Here is a 22984-nt window from a genome sequence, read left to right as displayed (position 1 = left end):
TACCACTGGAGCCACAGTACCACTTCCAGTTTGCTGGTGGCTTATTAGAGATTAGAGTCTCCCAGACTTTTTTTTTTTGGTCTGTGGTGGGGCTTGAACTCTGGGCCTGGGCGCTGTCCCTCAGCTCTTCAGCTCAAGGCGAGCGCTCTACCACTTGAGCTACAGCGCCACTTCCGGTTTTCTGGTGGTTTATTGGAGATAGGAGTCTCACGGTCTCTCCTGCCCAGGCTGGCTTTGAACCGGATCCTCAGATCTCAGCCTCCTGAGTAGCTAGGATTACAGGCGTGAGCCACCAGCGCCCGGCTTCCCAGACTTTCTTGCCTGGGCTGGCTTTGAACCATGATCCTCAAATCTCAGCCTCTTGGCCGGGCTTCCAGCCAACATTCTAAGATAAAGTATCCAAAATAGCTTGAGACAGGCACTAGAGTAATTTCAAATATTGAATTAAACCTAGAGAATTGTGGTAAATACTATTTAAAAATAAAAGGATGGGGCTGGGAAGGTGGCTCAGTACTAGAGCACTTGCCTTACATGCATGAGGCCCTGGGTTCGATTCCTATAAGCAAAAAGAAAAAAGCCAGAAGTGGCGCTGTGGCTCAAGTGGTAGAGCATTAGCCTTGAGCTGAAGAGCTGAGGGACAGTACCCAGGCCCAGAGTTCAGGCCCCATGACCGGACCAAAAAAATAAAAAATAAAATGAAATAAAAAAAAAATAAAAGGGGGACTGGGAAGGGGGTTCAGTGGTAGAGCGCTTGCCTTGCGTTCATGAGGCCCTTGGTTCGATTCCTCAGCCCCACATAAGCGCCGGAAATGGCGCTATGGTTCAAGTGGTAGAGCACTAGCCTTGAGCTGAAGAGCTGAGGGACAGCACCCAGGCCCAGAGTTCAGGCCCCAGGACCGGACCCAAAAATAAATAACAAAAATAAATAAATAAATAAATAAATTATATATATATATATATATATATATATATATATATATATATATATATATATATATATATATATATATATATGAAGGTAAGCCAGGCCCAGTGGGCGCCAGTGGCTCACACCTGTAATCCTAGCTACTCAGGAGGCTGAGATCTGAGGATCATGGTTCAAAGCCAGTCCAGGCAAGAAAGTCCTTAGGAGTCTTATCTCCAATATACCACCAAAAAGCCAGAAGTGGCACTGCGACTCAAGTGGTAGAGTGCCCACCTTGAGCTGAAGAGTTCAGGGACAGCACCCAGGCCTAGAGTTCAAGCCCCATGACTGACCAAAAAATAAATTAATAATAATAATTTTTTTAAAAAACAAAAGGTAACACAGAATTAATGGAAGAGGAGATATACTACATAACAGAAATTAGCACTAAACTAGACGTACATTTTCATAGTATGCAAAATAATTAATCTAGGAACATGGGCAGAAATTTAACAATGGATATCACTAATTGTTATGTTAATTATATTAAAATTCATAAAATAAATTCAGTAAGATTATCACATTAAAGTATCATTGACAGATAAAAGTATATACAAGACTTATAAGTATTTAGTAAATAAAAATTAAGTGAGTATAGTAATATAAAATAAAATGCCAAAGAAAGAAAGAAATGCTTTGAAACAGCTAATAATTCACTAGGAAAAGATATAGCTATCAAATATTTCAAGGATGATTGTGATTTTAAAAGGTATACAATCCAGACACTAGATGCTCATGCCTATAATTCTAGCTACTCAGATAGCTGAGATCTGAGGATCATAGTTCAAAGCCAGCAAGGGCAGGAACATCTGTGAGACTCTTATTCCAATAAACAACCAAAAAGCAGTAAGTTGAGATCTGAAGATATCAGTTCAAAGCCAGTCCGGGCAAAAAAGTCCATGATAATCACCAGAAAACTGGAAGTGGCCCTGTGGCCCAAGTGGTGGAGTGCTAGCCTTGAGCTGAAGAACTCAGGGATAGTGCCCAGGCCCAGAGTTCAAGCCTCACAACCGACCAAAAAACAAACAAACAAACAAACAAACAAAACCAGTGGACTAGGAATGTGGCTCAGTGGTGGAGTGCTTGCCTAGCATTCACTAAAGCCGTAGATTCCATTCCTCAGTTAACACACAAACAGAAAAGGCTGGAAGTTGTGCTGTGGCTCAAATGGTAGAGTACTAGGCTGAGCAAAGGAGCCCCAGGCCTGGTACATAAAATAAAATAAAATAAAATAAAGTAAAAATAAAGTCAAGTAGCTAGGCAGCAGTGGCTCATGCCTATCTAGCGACTCAGGAGGGTAAGATCTAAGGATGGAAGTTCCAAGCAGACCAGGCAGGAAAGTCTGGGAGACTTTTATCTCCATTAAACTACCAAAAAGCCAGAGATGGAGCTGTGGCTCAAGTGGTAGAGTGCTAGCCTTGAGCAAAAGAAGCTTAGGGACAATGCCCAATCCCTGAGTTCAAGCCCCAAAATCAGTTCCAAAAAATAAAGCCAAGGGCTGGGATGTAGCTCAGTGGCAAAGCGCTTGCCTAGCAAGTGCAACGTCCTGGGTTCGATCCCCAGTACCAAAAAAGAAAAGACAAAAAAATACAGTTAAAAAAAACCCAAACAACCAAAAAATAAAGCCAAATGTAGTAGCCATGTGTCTAATCACAGCTATTTAGGAGGTGGAGATAGGAGGTCTCTGATCTGGAGGCAGCACAGGCAAAAGTACAAAACCCTATCTGAAACTACAAGCAAAAGAACTGGTGGCATATCTCAAGCGATAGAGCTCTTGCCTTGACAAGTGCCCAAGAATAAAGAAAAGAGAATGAGAAGAAAATTACACAATATAAAACAATTCAGATATTGAAATTTTGTTACCATGTGTGTGTTGGTATACATCTATATATAATAGTTGCCACATAATCCACATCTTTCTATAGAGATAATTGGATGAATATAAAATAAAAACATTTTAAAACCCTAAGTATAATTATGGCTAAAGGAATTTGGCCTTAAGAATCACCTTAAATAATAGCATCAAACTGAGTCAGGCCAGGTGACAGTGGCTCACACCTATAATCCTCGCTACTCAGGAGGCAGAAATCTGAGCATCATGGTTCAAAGCCAGCCCAGACAGGAAAGTTCATGAGATACTTATTTCTAATGAACCACCAGAAAACCAGAAAAGTGGCACTGTGGCTTAGTGATAGAGCTCTAGCCTTGAGCTAAAGAGCTGAGGACAGTGCCCAGGCCCAAAGTTCAAGCCCCACAATTGACAAGGGGAAGAAAAAAAAAAAAAAAAACTGAGTCAGATGCTTAATTATACTATGTTAAGCCGAGTGCCAATGGCTCATGGCTGTAATCCCAGCTGAGGATCAAAGTTCAAAACCAACCCATGCAGGAAAGTTTATGAATTTTTTCTTTTTTTTTTGGTTGGTCATGGGGCTTGAACTCTGGGCTTGGGCGCTATCCCTCAGCTCTTCGGCTCAAGGCAAGCGCTCTACAGCTTAAGCCACAGTGCCACTTCCAGTTTTCTAGTGGTTTATTGGAGATAAGAGTCTCACGGACTTTCCTGCCCGGGCTAGCTTTGAACCTCAATCCTCAGATCTCAGCCTCTTGAGTAGCTAGGATTACAGGTATGAGCCACTGGCCCCCGGCAGTTTGTGAGATTTTTATCGCCACAGAAACTGCTAAAAAAGATGGAAGTGAAGCTGTCTGTGGTTCAAGGGATAGAGTGCTAGCCATGAGCAAAAGTCTCAGGGATAGAGCCCCAGGTCCTAAATTCAAGCCCCAGGACTAGTACATGTTATAGTATTTTAGAAGTTATAGTATTTTAGAACCAGACACCAGTGGCTCACACTTGTAATCCTAGCTACCCAAGAGACTGATATCTGGGGATCACAGTTCAAAACTAGAAGACAAGAAAATCCATGAAATTCCTATCTCTAAGTAACCAATAAAAATCCAGAAGTAGAACTATAGCTAAGTGGTAGAGTGCTAGCTAGCTTTGAGCACAAAAGCTCAGAGACAGTGCCCAATCCCTGAGTTCAAGCCTCAGTTGCAGCCAAAAATCAAAAAGAATTATAGTATGTTAGAGAAAGATAATACATACCTCAAACTGTGTTACAGCAGCATAGCGCACCTCTCCAGAAGGGGTGGTATATTTACTTCTATAGAAACCTTTCATTTTGTCATTCAGCTCTCCAACAAAATCTATCTTTAAGGTTCCTGTACCTGTGATCGAAGATAAACAAAATCACTTTTATGGAAATGTTAAGAACAGTTATCAAAAGTATGACCTCAAGATACTATATTTAGATGGCTATTTACTAAGTACAAATCAGTCCTTCCTTTCTCAAATACTCCTGGCACTGGAGAGAATATTCTGTCGGTTGATACAAATGACAAACTAATCCTAAAATGCCTCTTTCAGGCTATGTTTAGAGTGCCTGCTTAGAAAATAGTTTCAATAGTCTAATCTCCAATTCCCAATCCATGAAAATAGGAACAGGAAAGGAAACATTTATTATTAAATGCCTGACACATGCTACTGTGTAAGGGCCTTTTAAAATATTTATGTATATTCATAAAGATGAATGTGGATATTGTCCCCACTTTTTCAGATGAGGAAACTGAGGCTCATATTTTTAGTAAGCAGCAAAAATAGGAAAAAATGTCTTAACACCAAATTTATGCTTTCTGACAACATATGAATTGGTCTTTTTTTGACTGTTTCATGAATAGGAAAAGAAATGTAACCAACTGTTCTGTGATGAAAGACAAACATTGCATCTCTTTAATCCAAACAGAACACTAACTACCTACTTTTGTAGGAACTACCAGGAAGACCAATTATTTGGTCAGCAAAATGACATAAAAACAAATTTAGTCATTTAACCGATTGAATATTGACATTAAAGAAATATTTAATTGATAAATTATTAAATACAAATAAAAGTACAACCTAAATGTGTATCCTACTGTTGTGCCATGTACTTTATTAAAAAAAGAAAAATAACTATCTAGTAGCCATCTATTAAATTCAGATGAATGGCAAAACAATCCCATTCTACATTTTAAAAATCAAATCTCACATACACAAACAAAAATATTGATTTCAGTGCCTATTTATAACAAGATCCTAGGGCATGAGAGTCTACTAAAATCAAGGATATGGTATGAGTAATTACAAACTAGAACAAACTTTTATATCCTATTTTTCTAAACTTCTGTCATTTGAAGTTCTACACAGCACTGACATTTGACATTGACCAAAATGTTTCTGACATTTTCAATCTTGACATACTCTTCTAGGTGATCTTAAAGTCAAACACTCATCTTCTAAAACTAAATTTGCGTTTTGGAAAGGTTCAAAGTCACCGGGTATACAAGTCAACAGAATATATGAAGGACAAACTATATATTGTTTCTACACAAAGGCTGTCTGTAAAGCAATTAAACTGATTTAATTTGTCTCAAACTGGTTCTGAAAATAATCTAAGCAAAAATTTCAGACCTTTGTAGCAAAGCCATCACTAAAAAAACTGGCATGTTCTTAAAGCAATCATGTTGTAAATCAGTAACAACTGAAATTCAATTACATAGACATCTGTAGTGGCCATAAAAAAAAAAATCCGACAAATGTGAATATCTGAAGGAACAGTGAATACCTGTTTGCATGTGTAGTGCTAGAAATAAACCCAGTGCCTCACTAATGCTAAGCAGGCACTTAACTATTGAACTACACACCCAGATTCAGTCAACGTTTTAAACAGAATGACATATTACTGGGATATTAAATATAAGTCCGTGAGAGAATCAAAAGGAACTCTTAAAAACTGACACTAAAGAATTAAATTACACAATTTTAAGAAAAAAAAATTAAAGTTATTCTCTACTTTCTTTAGGAATTCACTGATATCTTTTTCAAAGCAGATGTCTTCATGTTAAAATTCACAAGAAAAATCTAACTGATTTTAAATTTCACTACCTTTAATGGGAATTGACGAAATTTTACACTAATTCCACAGATTAAATTGGCCTGTTTTCACTAAATCAAATGCTAAAATATTTTAAAATATAACTTATATTCATGGTGAGTATACTTTCAATTTTTTCCTATTTGGAACAAAAGTGGATTTAAAACTCATAACTAAATAAGAAAGGCTGCTTACACTTTTACTCGGTTTTAAATCTCCAAGGCCATCAAACCATAACAAGATATTGATAGTGACCACTTCCAAAAAGTGGCATACTAAACAAAATACAAAGTATTGGAAAGGATTATTACCTGAAATTCAAACAAAACACAAGTTAAAGTTTTTAAAAATCATTAATAAATTCAATTAGTGTCACATTATACAGTACTAATTACAAGTATTTACTAGTGAAAATAGAATTTTAGGGCAAGCAAGGAGAAAAAACTTTTTGACAATTTTAACTTGTTGAATACCATAATGATCACCAGTTCTAATTTTATACCTAATCACACATAAAATTTACATTATTTCTTCAAATTAGGTACCTTATTTCAGTATCTAGTGTACTTAGCTATTTGTGTGATAAAGCTTTTATAATAAAATAAGCTGATTTATAAATTAAACAACTAAAACTAGGACATCCATTGTAAAAACTAAGAGTAGATCTTTATACTTTATACTTTAACAAGAAGAAACATAATAAGCCTACTGAATGCTATAAAATTAAGGACAATTTATGTAAAAAGGGAGTGAAAGTCTTGCTGTTGGGACAAGATTTCTTCTTATCCTGGTTCTCAATCTTTAAAATGGCTAAAAACTACTAGTGAATCTTTATATAAATGACACCCCATATACTACTCAGGAGGCTGAGATCTGAGGATTGATCTTGACCAAGCCAGTCTCTAATCTCCAATAAACTACTCAAAGAAGGCTGGAAGAGGCCCTGTGGCAAAAGTGGGTAGAGTATTAGCCCTGAGCCAAAAAAGCTCAGGGAACGCACCCAGGTCTTGATTTCAAGCAGCTGGACTAGCATCAAAAAAGAGACTATAAACCCTTAACCGTGGATTCTGAAGTTGTTGTTAGACCTTAAAATAATAATAGATTCATCCCATCACTCTAGAACAGTGTCAAAGATGGTGTTTTAGTCAGCTATAATAACATAAAGGTGATTGTATATAACATAAAGCTTTTTTTTTTCTTTTGATAGGTCATGGGGCTTAAACTCTGGGCCTGGGCACTGTCCCTCAGCTCTTCAGCTCAAGGCCAGTACTCTACCATTTGAGCCACAGTGCCACTTCCAGTTTCCTGGTGGTTTATTGGAGATAAGAGTCTCACAAGTCTTTCCTGCCTGGGCTGGCTTTGAACTGTGATGCTCAGATTTCAGCCTCCTTGGTAGCTAGGATTACAAGCATGAGCCACCAGTGCCAAGCAAAAGTGTTTTTGTATGGGTTTTGTTGTTGTTGTTGTTGTTTTGCCAGTTCTGGGGCTTGAACTCAGTGCCTGGGCACTGTTCCTGAGCTTCTTTAGCTTAATGCTAGCATTCTAACATTTGAGCCACAGAGCCACTTCCAGTTTTTTCTGTTTATTTGGTACTTAGGAATTTAACCCAGGGCTTCATACATGCAAGGGAAGCACTCTACCACTATGCCACATTCCCATCCCATAAAGGTTATTAGTAATTAAAATGTGTTCATATTTATTCTATTAGCATACCATTTCTGCAAACTGTTAAAAATGTGAACTTTGTTTTAATTTTTTTTCTTTTTAATTCACAAATAATAACTATATATTTAAGGGGTAAGAACTTGAACTCAGGGCCTGGATGCTGTTCTTGAAGGGTTTTTTTTGGTCAAGGCTAGGACTCTACCACTTGAACCATAGTTCCACTTGGGCTTTTTGATGGTTAATTGGAGAAAGAATCTCATGGACTTTCCTGCTGGCTTTGAATGATCTTCAGGTGTCAGCATCCTGAGTAGCTTGGATTACAGTTGTGATCCACTGGCACCTGGCAGGAATTCATTATTCTTTTTCTTTTTTTGGTGCCAATCCTAGGACTTGGGACTCAGGACCTGGACACTGTCCATGTGCTTTATCTGCTCTAGACTATCACTCTGCCACTTGAGCCCCAGTTCCACTTCCAGCTTTTAGAGTGGTTAGAGATTAAGAGTCTCGCTGACTTTCCTTCCCAGGCTGGCTTTGAACTGTGATCCTCAGAACTCCTGAGATCCTCAGATCCTCCAGAGTAGCTAAATTATAGGCGTGAGCTGCCAGCACCCAGCAAAAACAACAATTTTAAAAAGGAGAAGAGAAAGCCTGAAAATATAAAAAAAAATTAGTGTTGAAGCACTTGCCTGACATGTGCCAGGCCCTGGGTTTAATCCCCAATGCTGCAAAAATATACAAATAAAAATAAAAAGCATAAAACTAGAAGTGCAGTGTTTGTATTTTCTATATTATTTGCCAAACATAAATGAAGCACTTTTGTCAGTTTAGAAAGCCTGTTAAAAGTAGGTTTTAATTGTCAAATATGTGCTTTTGTGTGTGTGTGTGTTGTTGGTACTAAGGTTTAAAATTAGAGCCTCAAGTTTGCTAAGCAGAGGCTCTTCCATTTAAGTTATACCCCTAGTCTTTTGCCTTAGCCATTTTTCAGATAGGATATCAGGTTTTTTTAACCAGAGTCAGCATTGTATCTCAATCCTATGGCATAGCTGGATGATAGTTGGTATTACCACACCCAATCAGTGGTATAAATGGACTCCCTGAAAAAATATTTTTTTTGGGGGGGGGGGCGGAGCCTGGACTAGCCTTAAACACAATTATTTCCACCTCCCTCATAGTTACAATTATAGGCTTATACCTGGTCTCTAACAAGTAACATTTTGATTTCTTTACATAAATAAATCATCTTTAACTTTGATAAAATAAATGAGATGGCTGTATTTCTTAATTCTAAACAACATTTATGAAAATAAAACATGCTCTTTGTTTTCTCGGTTGTTGGGCCTGAGTGCTGTCCCTAAATTCTTTTGCTCAAGACTAAAGCTCTACCGCTTGGAGCCACAGCTCTACTTCTGGTTTTCTTTTTTTTTTTGCCAGTCCTGGGACTTGAACTCTAGGCCTGAGCACTGTCCCTGAGCTTCTTTTGCTTAAGCAAAAGAGCCACTGCTCCAGTTCTAGCCTTTTCTGTGTATGTAGTACTGAGAAATCGAACCAGGGCTTCATGCATGCGAGGCAAACAATCTACCACTAACTACACATCCCCAACCCCTACTTCTAGTTTTCTGGTGGTTAACTAGAAATAAAGAGTCTCACAGACTTTCCTATCCAGGGTGGCTTTGAACCTCAATCCTCAGATCTCAAACTTGTGAGTAACTAGAATTATAGGCATAAGCTTACAGTGCCCACCTCTTGGGCTTTTTTTTTTTTTTGGTCAGTCATGGGGCTTGAACTCAGAGCCTGGGCACTATCCCCAAACTTTTTTTTTTTTTTTTTTTTTTTTTGGGTCCGGTCGTGGGGACTGAACTCTGGGCCTGGGCGCTGTCCCTCAGCTCTTCAGCTTAAGGCTAGCACCCTACCACTTGAGCCTCAATACCACTTTTAAGTGGTTTATTGGAGGTAAGAGTCTCACAGCCCTTTCTGCCCAGGCTGGCTTTGAACCCAATCCTCAGATCTCAGCCTCCTGAGTAGCTAGGATTACAGGCATGAGCCAATGGCGCCTAGCTATCTTGGACTATTTTTTTTTTTTTTTTTGGCTTATGTGGTGCTGAGGAATCAAACTCAGGGCCTCATGCACTCATGCATGCAAGGCAAGCACTCTACCAATGAGCCACCTTCCCAGCCCCTCTTGGACTATTTTTAAAACTCAACGTTTTAATATTACAATCTTTCCTACTCCATTTTTTGCAGGTTTTTTTTTAATGTGCAATGAGGTTCAAACTCAGGACTATAAGCTTGCTAATCAAGTACTCTACCATTTATGTCACATTCTCAACACTTTTGCATTTAATATTTTTCCATGAGGTCTTTCTTTTTCAAAAATAGGCTGGTCTGGACTGCGATCCTACTTATGCTTCCTGAGTAGTTGAGACCAAAAAAAAAAAAACACATGGGCTGGGAAGATGGCTCAGTGGTAGAGCGCTCTCCTTGCATGCATGAGGCCCTGGGTTCAATTCCTCAGCACCACATAAGCAAAAAGAAAAAAACTGGAAGTGGTGCTATGGCTCAAGTGGCAGAGCGCTAGCCTTGAGCTGAAGAGCTGAGGGACAGTGCCCAGGCCCAGAGTTCAAGCACCACGACCGGACCCAAAAAAAAAAACACAAGTGCCACCATCCCCAACTTTTTATTGGCTGATAGGGTCTTTTTTCTGTGTGGGTGCTGTGTGCGTGTTTGATGCTCCTGGGGCTTGAACACAGGACCTGAGCACTACCTCTGAACTTTTGTGCTCAAAGCTAACACTCTGCCACTTGAACCACAATTCCACTACCAGCTTTTTGTGCTAAGTGGAGATTTTTTTTTTTTTTTTTTTTTTTTTGGTCCAATCATGGGGCCTGAACTCTGGGCCTGGGCACTGTCCCTCAGCTCTTCAGCTCAAAGCTAATTCTCTACCACTTAAGCCACAGCGCCACTTCCGGCATTTTTCTTTTTGCTTATGTGGTGCTGAGGAATCAAACCCAGGGCCTCATGCATGCAAGGCAAGCGTTTTACCACTGAGCCACCTTCCCAGCCCCTCTTGAGGACTTTTATGCCCAGGTTGGCTTCAATCCACAATCCTCAAGATCTCAGCCTCATGAATAGCTAGGCTTACAAGAGTAAGTCAATGGCACAACAGCTTGCAAATAATCTCATCTGCATGGTTTCTACTTGATTATATACTGTTTCCTCATCTTTCTATCCAAAGACTTTTTTCTTTCATTTACAGAGTTAAATTTTCTATCACCTTGAAAAGCTGACAATATCTTTATTTTACTCTCACACAAATTCAGTTTGGCTAAGCACAGAATTCTAGGATGAAACTCACATTCACTTAGTATTCTGAGTTAGCAGTAACTCAAGCGTCTTGTTTTCATTGCCAGCTTGTTCTTTTTTTTTTTGTCCATCATGATGGGTCTTGAACTCTGGGCCTGGGTACTGTCCCTGCACTCTTCAACTCAAGGCTAGTGCTCTACCACTTGAACCACAGTGCCACTTCTGGATTTCTGGTGGTTAATAAGAGATAAGAGTCTCATGGACTTTCCTGCCCGGGTTGCCTTTGAACCTCGATCCTCAGATCTCAGCCTCCCGAGTAGCTAGGATTACGGGTGTGAGCCACTGGCACCTAGCTTATAACAGCTTTTTCTTCTGTCTCATTCCAAATATGAACTCTCAAGAGAGTCTCACTTTATTCAAAGTTCCAAAATTTGCTTCTACGGTTCTAAATTGCCCAACTTCTAACACTAATCTTTTTTTAAGTGCCAGTACAGGGGTTTGAACTGAAAGTCTTAGTACTGTCACTTAGTTTTTTGTTTTTAGCTTCAAGCTGGTGCTCTAGCATTTGAATCACAGCTTTACTTCTAGTTTTAGGTGGTTCATTAGAGATGAGTCTCATGGACTTTCCTAACCAGGCAGGCTTCTAACTACAATCCTGAGATATTTCAGCCACCTGAGTAACTAGGATTACAAGTTTGAGCTATGGGCATCTGGCAACATTTTAGTCCTCGACAGTCGCATCAAAATATAGTCTTCCTTTGTTAACTGTTGGTAATGGGGCTTGAACTCAGTACTTGGAGTTTCTACCAATTAGAGCCATATCCCCAATCTATGCCTTCCCCTGCCCCCAAATAAGAGTCTCTCCAATTTGTCTGCCTGGACTGACTTCAAACCCCTATTCTCAATCCTCAGCCTCCTGAGTAGCTAGGATTTGTAAGCATAGCCCACTGGAATCCAGTTTTCTTTCAAGAGTCTCACACTTATGCTAGGCAGGTACCCTATCACTTGAGTAGCAACCTCACTTTTTCTTTTTTAAGTTGATAAGAAAGTTGGGTTTCTCTTTGTATTGGTCCTGGGATTTAAACTAGGGCCTAACTACTATCCCTGAGCAGATGAGCAGTCTAGAACTTGAGCCATAGCTCCACTTGCAGCTTTTTAGTGGTTAATTGGAGATAACAGTCTCTGGGCCATTCCTGCCTGGACTGTTTTTGAATTGCGATTTCAGATTTCAGCCTCCTGAGTAGGTAGAATTACAGATGTGAGCCACCAGTACCTGGCAATAGGAAAGTTTTATTAGAATAAAAATACAACAGGTAAAGATGGCATTTCAATCTATCCCTGCCATCTTGGTAGTCTTCTTCTCTTTTTAGTTTTTAGTTACTTTTTAAATAGGTTTGTTTTTTGCTCAGGGCTAGCCTCACACTGTGATCCTCCTAATGCCTTTCACATAGCTGGGATTATAGCTGTGTACAACCATACCCTACTTGTTTGTTTGAGATTCAGTCTTGCTAATTTCTGGGACTGGCCTAGAACTACAATCCTCTCCACCTCTGCATCCTGAGGGAAGGAACTTCATTTATATTTTAGTCAGTCATGGGGCTTGAACTCAGGGTCTGGGTGCTGTCCCTGAGCTCTTTCCCTCAAAGCCAGCGCTCTAGTGCTTTGAGCCACAGCTCTACTTCTTGTTTTCTGGTGGTTAATTGGAGATAAGAGTCCCATGGACTTCTACCTGGGCTGGTTTTGAACTACAATCCTCAGAACTCAGCCTCCTGCGTAGCTAAGACTACAGGGATCAACGACCAGCACCCAGCAGGGAAGAAAATTTCTTAATTTATGTCTTAAATCTTCTATTTTTCTATTTCATATTTCTTTGTTTTTCCTAGTATTTGTAGAAGATTCTTAATTTCATTTTCTAAAACATCTTTGTTCTTATATTTATCATATTATAATTTCCAAAACTTCTTACTCTAATTCTTCCTGTGTGGGATTGGGAATGTAGCTTAGTGGTAGAGTGCTTGCCTAGCATGCATGAAGCCCTGGGTTTGATTATTCAATACCACATAAACAGAAAAAGCTGGAAATTCTTCCTATGTGATAGTCCTCTGTCTGTCCTTATTTAATGAATGTCAATACTGGGTGTTTCTTAACTTTCTCAGGATATTAACTGGAGTTTTTGTTTGGTTCTTCCAACTTCATAAATTTTTTATACTTAATGCTTTGGTTTTAACTCTACCTTTCATATTAAAAGTTCTTTCCAGGCCACGCCTGTAATCCTAGCTATTCAGGAGGCTGAGATCTAAGGATCATGGTTTGAAGCCAGCCCCAGCCTGGGCAGGAAAGTCCACGAGATTCTTATCTTATCTCCAATTAACCACCAGAAAACCAGAAGTGATGTTGTGGCTCTAGTGGTAGAGCGCTAGGCTTGAGCTGAAGAACTGAGAGACAGAGTCCAAGCCCCACAACTAACAAAATCAATCAATCAATAAATAAAAGTTCTTTCCTCAAATGTCTGGCAACTGCTGTCCTAGTGACTTTCAGTCATATTACTTGCTTTGGTCAACAAAATATAAGTGGGTATTAAATGTGCACCATTCATGAAGAAGCTTTAAATGTGAGTTTATGGTTCAGCTCTCTCCCCATCCCTGAGATTCGCCATCTGTCATGTTTAAGAATAGCATGCTGCAGGCAGTGCCTGCTCATTCCAAGTCCTAAAATGAAAAGACCTATGAGGTGAGGAGGACCCAGTAAAACCGGCAATATGGTTTCAGGTATTCAAGCAGTCCTGGTAACCACATGTCAGCAAGAAATATTGTGGTAAAACACAGATCTGTGATCTTATTGTAGGCTAACTTATAAACATCTACTTTGTATATACATAAAGTATTTCTGGAAGGATTTACTAGGCAATGGAAGTAAAAGGGGTCAGAGAGAAGCGCTCTCAGTTTTCACATTACTGTATATATTCTTCAGTGTCTTTTAAGATATACTCAATGTAAAACATTTATTACAATAATCGCACATAAAAATACTTTCAAAAGTACTAAAAAAAAGATACAACTTAATTTTTTTCTGAAAATACTTTAATATAGAGCAGTAGATTCTCAATATAAAAAATTTAAAACCAGCCGGGTGCCGGTGGCTCACGCCTGTAATCCTAACTACTCAGGAGGCTGAGATAGCTGTTCAAAGCCAACCCGGGCAGGAAAGTCCATGAGACTCTTATCCCCAATACACCACTCAGAAAACCAGAAATAGCACGGTGGCTCAAATGGTAGAGTGCTATCCTTGAGTTGAAGAACTGAGGGACACCATTCAGGCCCAGAGTTCAAGCCTCATGACCAACAAAAAAATAAAAATAAAAATTTTAAACCAAAAGGTATACACTGAATGAAAAAACACCAATTATTTAACTCAGACATAACCCAGACATTATTCCATTTGTGCCACTTTAAAGATATGAATCATCAACTTAACTATGTAATTTCAAACTGTTTTTCAATTTTATAATGAATACCTCATAGTGTTATGAATTCACAAGTTATATAAATCTTTTGCCTGTTTGAAACTTCAGCTAACTTGACAAAAACTGGTTTAGAAGTCAGTTATTTGGATATATATTGTTACTAGAAAACTAAGTATCTTTTCACACATTTAATAGTTACTTAAAATTTTTCTTTATGAATTATCTATCACTTATTTACTACATTCATACTGATTTGCCAATTGATTTGCATTTATCCTACTATATCAACAAGTCTTCTATATTTCATTGTGCTTTTTTTGGCTAATAGTAACATATCAACGAATCTTTCTTTCCTTGATCTGATAAACATAATACCTGTATATCAAAATAATGTGTGGACAGCTGGGGACATGGCTCAAGTTGCAGAGTAGTTGCCTAGCAATAGTAAGCCCAAGTCCCTGAGTTGAAACTCAAGTATTTTAAAAAAAAGAAAGAAAGGGCTGGGAAGGTGGCTCAGTGGTAGAGTGTTTGCCTAGCATGCCTGAGGCCCTGGGTTCGATTCCTCAGCACCACATAAGCAAAAAGAAAAAAGCCGGAAGTGGCGCTGTGGCTCAAGTGGTAGAGCGCTAGCCTTGAGCTGAAGAGCTGAGTGACAGTGCCCAGGCCCAGAGTTCAGGTCCCACGACCAGACCCAAAAAAAAAATAAAAAAGAAAGAAAAAAAGAAATGCAAGAATCATGTATTGAGCATTCAAATAAAAATTGGGATTCAATCAAAAGCTAAACAAATGCTTAAGTGGCGTGCGTGTGTGTGTGTGTGTGTGTGTGTGAGAGAGAGAGAGAGAGAGAGAGAGAGCGAGAGAGAGATTCTTCTATTTATACTTCCTGCACAAGTGAGATGACTGATGCATACCACCATGTCTAGCTTTTTATTGGTTGAGATGCTTGAGTTGGCCTTAAATTGAGATCCTCCCAATTTCAGCCTCCTGAGTAACAGAGATTATAGGCATGAACAACTGCCCCAAGTGAAAAATATATTTTTCTAAAGCTCAAACTGGAAAGAAAGTATTTTATTCTACAACAGAATGATCCTCTGATTTTTCTGTTTTGTTTTTTTGGTTGAGAACATTATATAGTAAAGGAAAGTTTTCTATAACCCCAAATTCTTAACAAATATCTTTTGGCATCCTCAAAATTGAAAGGAACCTTTCTTTTTTTTCAGTGGTGGTACTAGGGTTTGAGCTGAGGACTTTGTGCTTGATAGGTAGTCACTGTATACCACTAAGACACACCTCCAGCTCAGAAAAGCCCTTTCTCAATAAGCTAACAATAGGGGGAAAATGACATGCAATACATTTCTTTGGACAATTAAAATGCTACTACTTGTGGAATTGTACAAAACCTACATCTCTTACCTGTTTGAAGAGTACTAGGAAAAGATAAGGTGACTTTTTCATCTTCATTCTGATAGTTAAATCCTGTAGCATGTATTTCTAGAAAAAGAGGGGAAAAAATTACAAATGTGAGTTGACTGGTAAAATGAAATCTTACTAGAGGTATTAACATTTTCAAAAGCTCAAGGCTAACATTCTATCTCTTTGAGTCTCAGCACTACTTCCCATTTTTCTGGTCGTTAATTGGAGATAAGAGTCTCAGGGACTTTTTCTTGTTTGGGCTTGCTTCAAACCACAATCTGAAGATCTCAGCCTCCAGAGTAGCTAGGCTGAGCCACTGGCACTTGTGGTTAAATTAAAACTATTTCAGCTGGGTGCTGGTGGCTTACAACTGTAATCCTAGATACTTCAGGAAGCTGAAATCTTAGGATCGAGGTTCAAAGCCAGCCCCGGCAGGAAAGTCTGTGAGGCTCTTATCTCCAATTAACCACCAGAAAACCAGAAGTGTCGCTGTGGCTTGCCTTGAGCTGAAGAGCTCAGAGACAGCGCGTAGGCCCAGAGTTCAAGCCCTACGACTGATAAAAAAAAAAATTATAATTTTTTAATTTAGCAAATCAAGTTTCTACTAACAAGAATGTCATTTTAACTTCACATATTTTAGGTTATACAACCTAAGTGAAATAAAATTATGTATTATTTATCCTTGAATAATTAGTCAAGGGCTAGTCAAGGAAGGTGGCTCAGTGGTATAGTGCTTGCCTTGCATGCATGAGGCCCTGAGTTCGATTCCTCAGCACCACATAAGCAGAAAAATATGTAAATGGCACTGTGGCTCAAGTGGAAGAGTGCTAGCCTTGAGATGAAGATCTGAGGGACAGCACCAAGGCCCAGAGTTCAGGCCCCCCCCCCCACACACACACACAAAATTACAGTCAGGTGCCAGTGGCTCACACCTATAATAACTATTCAAGAGGCTAGATGTGAGAATTGTTTAAAGCCATCCTGAAGCAGGAAAAGTCCATTATTAGATGCTTATCTCTACTTAACCACCAAAAAGTGAAAGTATGGCTCAAGTGGCAGAATGCTAAAATTGAGTACAAAAGCCCAAGGACAGCGCTCAATCTCTGAGTTTGAGTCCCAGGACTGGCACAATAATAATTATTATTATTATTGTAAGGTCTGCACAGGGACACCTCCCTACCTCTTGGCTAAGTTTCTGCCCAGTATCTGTTACCTAGGTAACTGGCAGACCAGGAAGCAGTCACCTTCCCACCTTCACATCCTGGGCCACCACTCACACAAGCCTCCCATCTGACCTCAGGAGGGTCCCAGACCCTGAGGTCATGTCCAGATCCAGTGTGGCCACACCTTTCCCCCATCTGGCCACACCTCTTCCTGTCCCTGGTCTAGATAAATTCTGACCCAGGGGTGGGTCCCCCTTCCTTTTCAGCCATGCCTCTCCGCCATGCACGGTGGGGGCAGCAATTCAGTAAACTTCTCCTGCTTGAATATCGTGTGGTGTTCTCTTCATCAGCTACCTAATAAAACCTACCTATGTAATATACCTTACAATTATAATTATACATCCTCTATAAATTCACAAACCTTTAGTGATGTAAGATAAATGGTGTTATTACTATTACAAAAGCGATAAGCTTTTCTTTTTGTTTAGTTTTTTTTTTTTTTTTGGGGGGGGGGTAAGTCAGAGAGCCTGAACTCTGGGCCTCAGTGCTTTCCCTCAGCTCTTAAGCTCAAGGCTGCACTCTACCACATGAGCTACAGCGCTACTTCCTGCTTTTTCTGCTTATGTGGTGCTGAGGAATCGAATCCTGGGTCTCATGCATGCAAGGCAAGCGCTCTACCATTGAGCCACCTTCCCAGCCCCAGATATTTATTTATTTATTTTATTTATTTATTGGAGACCGAGCTTCACTAAATAGCACACACTGACCTCAAATAAGGTTTTCTATCACATTTTCAGATGTACTTCATTTTACTTTTTGTGTGTCTAATTTTACATTTTCCCCCCTGGTTCTGTGTCTTAAACTCCCAGAGCTAGATGCTGTCCTGAGCATTTTTCCTCAAGGTTGGCATTCTACCACTTGAACCACAACTCCCACTTCCAGAATTTTGGTGGAATTTTAATTGGAAAGTAAGAGTCTCAGGACCTTTCCTGCCCAGACTGGCTTCGAACTGTAATTCTCAGATCCGCTGCCTAAGTAACAAGTATTACAATCATGAGATACTGATTTCTGGGCCCCTAATTTTGCTTTCTATGCTGCACTCCTGTAAGAGGTAACCTAGAAGATGTTTTTGCTAAGTCTGGAGCTGATGGCTCACGCCTGTAATCCTAGCTACTGAAGGTTGAGATCTGAGGATCACGGTTCAAAGCCAGCCCGGCCAGGAAAGTCCATGAGACTCTTATCTCCAATTAACAAAGAAAAAACCAAAGTGGCGCCATTTTGCCTCAAACTGGTAGAATGCTAACCTTGAGCAAAAGAGCTCAGGGACAGAGAACAGGTTCTGAGTTCAAGCCCCATGACCCATAAAATAAAGTTTTTGATGAACCCTGTGAATGAACTAAAAGCTCCTCCAACTCTATATTTGTATTCTTTGACCTATTGACTGCTGCTATTCACTGCTGCCATCACTTTACAATCACCTTGGGTACCAAGAAAGAATAGATTTCCCTGATAAATACCTTATGTGGAAAGTAAACTACCCCTCAGTCTTCTTTTCCTTTTAAAAGATACAACTTGTTCCTGTTCTCATTCCAATGGTAAAGTGATAATGATTCTCCAGAATACCTCCAAGGACTAAGACTGCAATAAAAGTCAAACCAAGCCACACTTGGGACTGTTCTAACTATGCATATCTTTCTCATCCCCAGTTCCAATTCTCACTACTTAACCTGAAGCCACTACTGGTATCCTCGAAGATGGCTAAAGAAGAATGAGGTGCTTTTGTCCCATGACTGCAATGTGATGAATTTCCTTTCTCTGCCCTTTACTTTATTTGGGATATGGGAGCAGTGGCCAGACCTAACTTGGGACTTCCTGGACTTTAGACCTGGGGTTTAAAAATCAAGTTAAAAAAACTTTTGTGTGTTTTTTTGTGTGTTTTTATTTTTTGGCCAGTCCTGGGGCATGAACTCAGGGCCTAGCTACTGTCCCTGAGCTTCTTCTTCTCAAGGTTAGCACTCTACCACTTGAGCCACAGCACCACTTCCAGCTTTTTCTGTTTATATGGTATTGAGGAATGGAACCCAGGGCTTCACATGCATGCTAAACAAGCACTCTACCACTAAGCCACATTCCCAGCCGCCAGATGCAGTCTTATTCAAGAACATTTTAAAGATCTAATAAAGTGCCAAGATTTTGGTGCTGAAGATATAGCATGAATGTTCTGTACCCACACGATAGATAACAACTCAAACTAAGATATGAATCACATGTACTTCTGGTAAAAAATTTTGTTTTTACATTTTACACAAATACAAAGGATCAGAACACACTGTATGAATTACACTAAGGCTTTATTTACTGTTTCCCCTGCAGTGAGAAAAGACTGATTCAAATGACTGGTACTTTACTGTGCTTAAAATGTTGACACATTAAGGAAAGAACTTGTGAGCCAAGTTTAACCCATTCCAAATGAAAACCCAGCCAAAGTAGATTTAATAAGCATGTGAGAAGATACTCAGTATCATTAACCATTAGGCAAATTTGAATGAAACACCACTTCAGATCCACTAGAATGACTGTGATCAGCCTGGGCAAAAGTAGATCCCACCTCAAACAATATGCTGGGTGTGATGGTTCATACCAGTTATCTGAGCTACTTGGTAGGTCCAGTTAGGAAGATTACATTCCAAAACTGGCCTCTGACATAAAACAAGAGACCCTATCTAAAAGCAAACCAAAATAGGACTGGAAATATGTCTACGCAAGACTTGCTCCCAAATGTTCATAATAACATTACTTATAGTAGTAACTCCAAAGTAAACAGAGTGTTACTCATATATCCATCAATTGATAAATATTAAAATGTGATGAGTCCAGAAACTTAAATGCTATTCAATAAAAAGAAATGATATATTAACACATGCTACATAATATTTTTATTTATTTTTTTTTTTTTGTCGGTCGTGGGGCTTGAACTCTGGGCCTGGGCGCTGTCCCTCAGCTCTTCAGCTCAAGGCGAGCGCTCTGCCACTTGAGCTACAGCGCCACTTCCGGTTTTCTGGTGGTTTATTGGAGATAGGAGTCTCACGGTCTTTCTTGTCCGGGCTGGCTTTGAACCGCGATCCTCAGATCTCAGCCTCCTGAGTAGCTAGGATTACAGGCGTGAGCCACCAGCGCCCGGCTACATAATATTTTTAAAAATATTATACTAAAGTAAAAAAAAAAAAAACTACATACAAAAAGCCACATATTCATTCATATATACAGAACAGGCAAAACTTCAGAAACAAAGGGGGTTGTAGAGGGTTGGAGGATTGAGGGAAATGAGCAATGACTAATGGGTCTTTTACAGAGTTATGAAAATGTCCTAAAATTGATTCTGCTAATGATTATAGAACTCTATTAATATACTGAATTAGCCGGGCACTGGTTGCTCACCCCTGTAATCCTAGCTACTCCGGTTCAAAGCCAGCCCAGGCAAGAAAGTCCATGAGACTCTTATCTCCAATTAACCACCAGAAAACTGGAAGTGGTGCTGTGTGGCTCAAGTGGTAAGAGCACTTGCCTTGAGCTGAAGAGCTCAGGGACAGAGCCCAGGCCCAGAATTCAGGACCCTAATGGACAAGGACAAAAACAAAAACAAAAACCTATTGAATTGCATATGCTTTAAAGGAAGAGATACACTGCATGATATGTGAACTATATCTTAATAGGTAGACAGGATTTCAAAATTACTGCTTCAAACATGTCTCTTTAAAAGCTAAAATCTGAGAAACTGTAATTTCATATTTATTTATTTAGCCAATTCTGAACTCAAAGACTCATACTCTTGATTGGCTCCTCCAGCCCAGCTTTTTGTTCGTTAATTGAAGATTAATTCCCAAGGACTTTTCTTTTTTTTTTTTCCCCAAGGACTTTTCAAGCCCAAATGCTGACTCAAACTGTAATTCTCCATACTTCAGCCTTCTGAGTAACTATGATTATATGCATGAGCCATCCAGCTTATAATTTAAAATTTTTAAAGAATTTTAATCAGTCCTCAAACCAACCTTCATTTTATAAGTGAAGAATATGAGACACATAAAATAAAGGATTGACAGACTACAATTCTTTCTACTCCTATTGCCAAAACTCATAAGCTGCCTTTTAAATTTAAACAGAACCAAGATTTAGAATATTCAAAATGGTGATAAAATCTCTACTGTAACAATTATGGTTTCTATTGGCCGAAACTCAAAACATGCTGTAACTTGAATCTCAAGAATTTAAGAATCAGCCGGGTGCCAGTGGCTCATGTCTGTAATTAATCCTAGATACTCAGGAGGCTGAGAACTGAGGATCACAGTTCAAAGCCAGGCATGAAAGTCCATGAGCCTCATCACCAATTAACCACTAAAACCAGAAGTGGCACTGTGGCTCAAGTGGTAGAGTGCTCACCTTGAGCTGAAGAGCTCAGGGACAGCACTCAGGCCCAGAGTTCAGCCCCAGGATCAACCAAAAAAAAAAGGAAGGAAGGAAGGAAGGGAGGGAGAGAGGAAGGGAGGGAGGGAGGGAGGTCATACTTAGCCTAAAAGGAAGCACAAACTCAGCCTACTCCTTAAGAAAGCCCTTTTCTTTTCTTTCTAGGTTTCATTCTGTAGTTTCTTTGAGACAGGGGCTCAAGTTGGCCTGCTATATAACCCCAGGCTAGCCTTAAACTTTGTATACTCTAGCCTCAGACTCTCAAGGAGCATAGCAGAATGGAACAGTCCTTAAAACGATGCTTTCTGGTCCAGGTTAATAGCAATCACTTGTAATCCTAACACTTAGGAGGCAACAGGATAGAAAGCTGGAGACTAGCCTAGGCTACACAGCACAAAAAACTGTCTAAAGAGCAGCCAAGTTGAAGTGGAAGGGGAGAATGTCATTTTGAAAAGAAAATGGTGTTGTGGTAGTTCCAATCAAAGACCATTTCCATTAATGTATACTAAAGCCAACTTGTTTTTATATATCAACAAAAGAGTTTCAAACTAGCACACACACACAAGACTAGTAGTTTATAACCTGAAACAGCAGGGCTGAGATATTTGAGGTTCAGAGGACCTTGGCTCAAAGCCAGCCAAGGAGAAAATTCCAAGAGACCCACCACCAATTAACTATATAACCAGCAAAATGTCACACTGGAAGTGTGGCTCAAGTGTAAAGTACCAGCCAAACAAGGAAGAGGCCAAATTCAAACCCAAAATACCAAAAAAAAAAAAAAAACCTTAAAACAATTAGTTTTTATACTGATACAGTCTCTTCCACAATACTCTTAAATGTACATTTCAACTATATTATATAATTACAAAAAAAAAAAACAAATTTTCCTCTAAATTTCTCTCAAAAAAAAGTAACTATCATATATTTCCATTTGAAAAAAAAATTATGCTAGTACTGTAGCTTGAACAGAGAGGCACCAAGACCTCCAGTTCTAGCTTGGCTTTTTTGCTCACAGCTGGTATCTTACTTCTAGAGCCACGCCTCTCCTCTAGCCCTGCATTCTGATGGTTAATTGTAGATGGTGTCTCCTATGTTACTGCTTGGGCTGGCTTCAAACCAAAATCCTCCAGATCTTAGCTTTTTCAGTAGCTAGGATTACAGGTGTGAGCCACCAATACCTAACTAAATCCTAAGATAGTAATAAATTCTATTTTAAACATACATATTCCGGGCTGGGAAGGTGGCTCAGTGGTAGAGCGCTTGCCTTGTATGCATGAGGCCCTGGGTTCCATTCCTCAGCACCACATAAGCAAAAAGAAAAAAGCCAGAAGCGGCACTGTGGCTCAAGTGGTAGAATGCTAGCCTTGAGCTGAAGAGCTAAGGGACAGCGCCCAGGCCCAGAGTTCAGGCCCCACGACCAGACCCCCCCCCCCCCAAAAAAAAAACACAAAAAACTTATTCTTTGTAAAATGAAAAAATAATTATCCTAAGGCTGTGGTGGTGCCTACCTGTAATCCTAACTACTCAAGAGGCTGAGCCTTGAGGATCGAGGTATAAAGCCAGCCGGGTCAGTCAAGTTTATAAGACTCTT

General features: G+C 39.5%; 1 protein-coding gene across 2 annotated transcripts in view; it reads right to left on the bottom strand.

The window, feature by feature from the left end:
• Npepps (aminopeptidase puromycin sensitive) overlaps positions 1-22984 on the bottom strand; it is a 92743-nt gene that overhangs the window by 42545 nt on the left and 27214 nt on the right. The window contains exons 3-4 of one of the 2 annotated variants that reach the window (XM_042672213.1): positions 15770-15847; positions 4062-4183 (exon numbers count right to left, since the gene is read on the bottom strand). In XM_042672213.1, the coding sequence (XP_042528147.1) occupies positions 4062-4183; positions 15770-15847 (200 nt within the window). Of the gene's footprint in view, positions 1-4061; positions 4184-6123; positions 6203-15769; positions 15848-22984 lie in introns of those variants that run through there. The other variant, XM_042672214.1, reaches the window with a different exon arrangement.

This window comes from Dipodomys spectabilis, unplaced genomic scaffold (assembly GCF_019054845.1).
Source record: "Dipodomys spectabilis isolate Male_0828 unplaced genomic scaffold, ASM1905484v1 ptg000018l, whole genome shotgun sequence".
Classification (NCBI taxonomy): Eukaryota; Metazoa; Chordata; class Mammalia; order Rodentia; family Heteromyidae; genus Dipodomys; species Dipodomys spectabilis.
The sequence above is the reverse complement of the archived record's forward strand: the minus strand, read 5'-3'. Positions and strand labels throughout refer to the sequence as shown.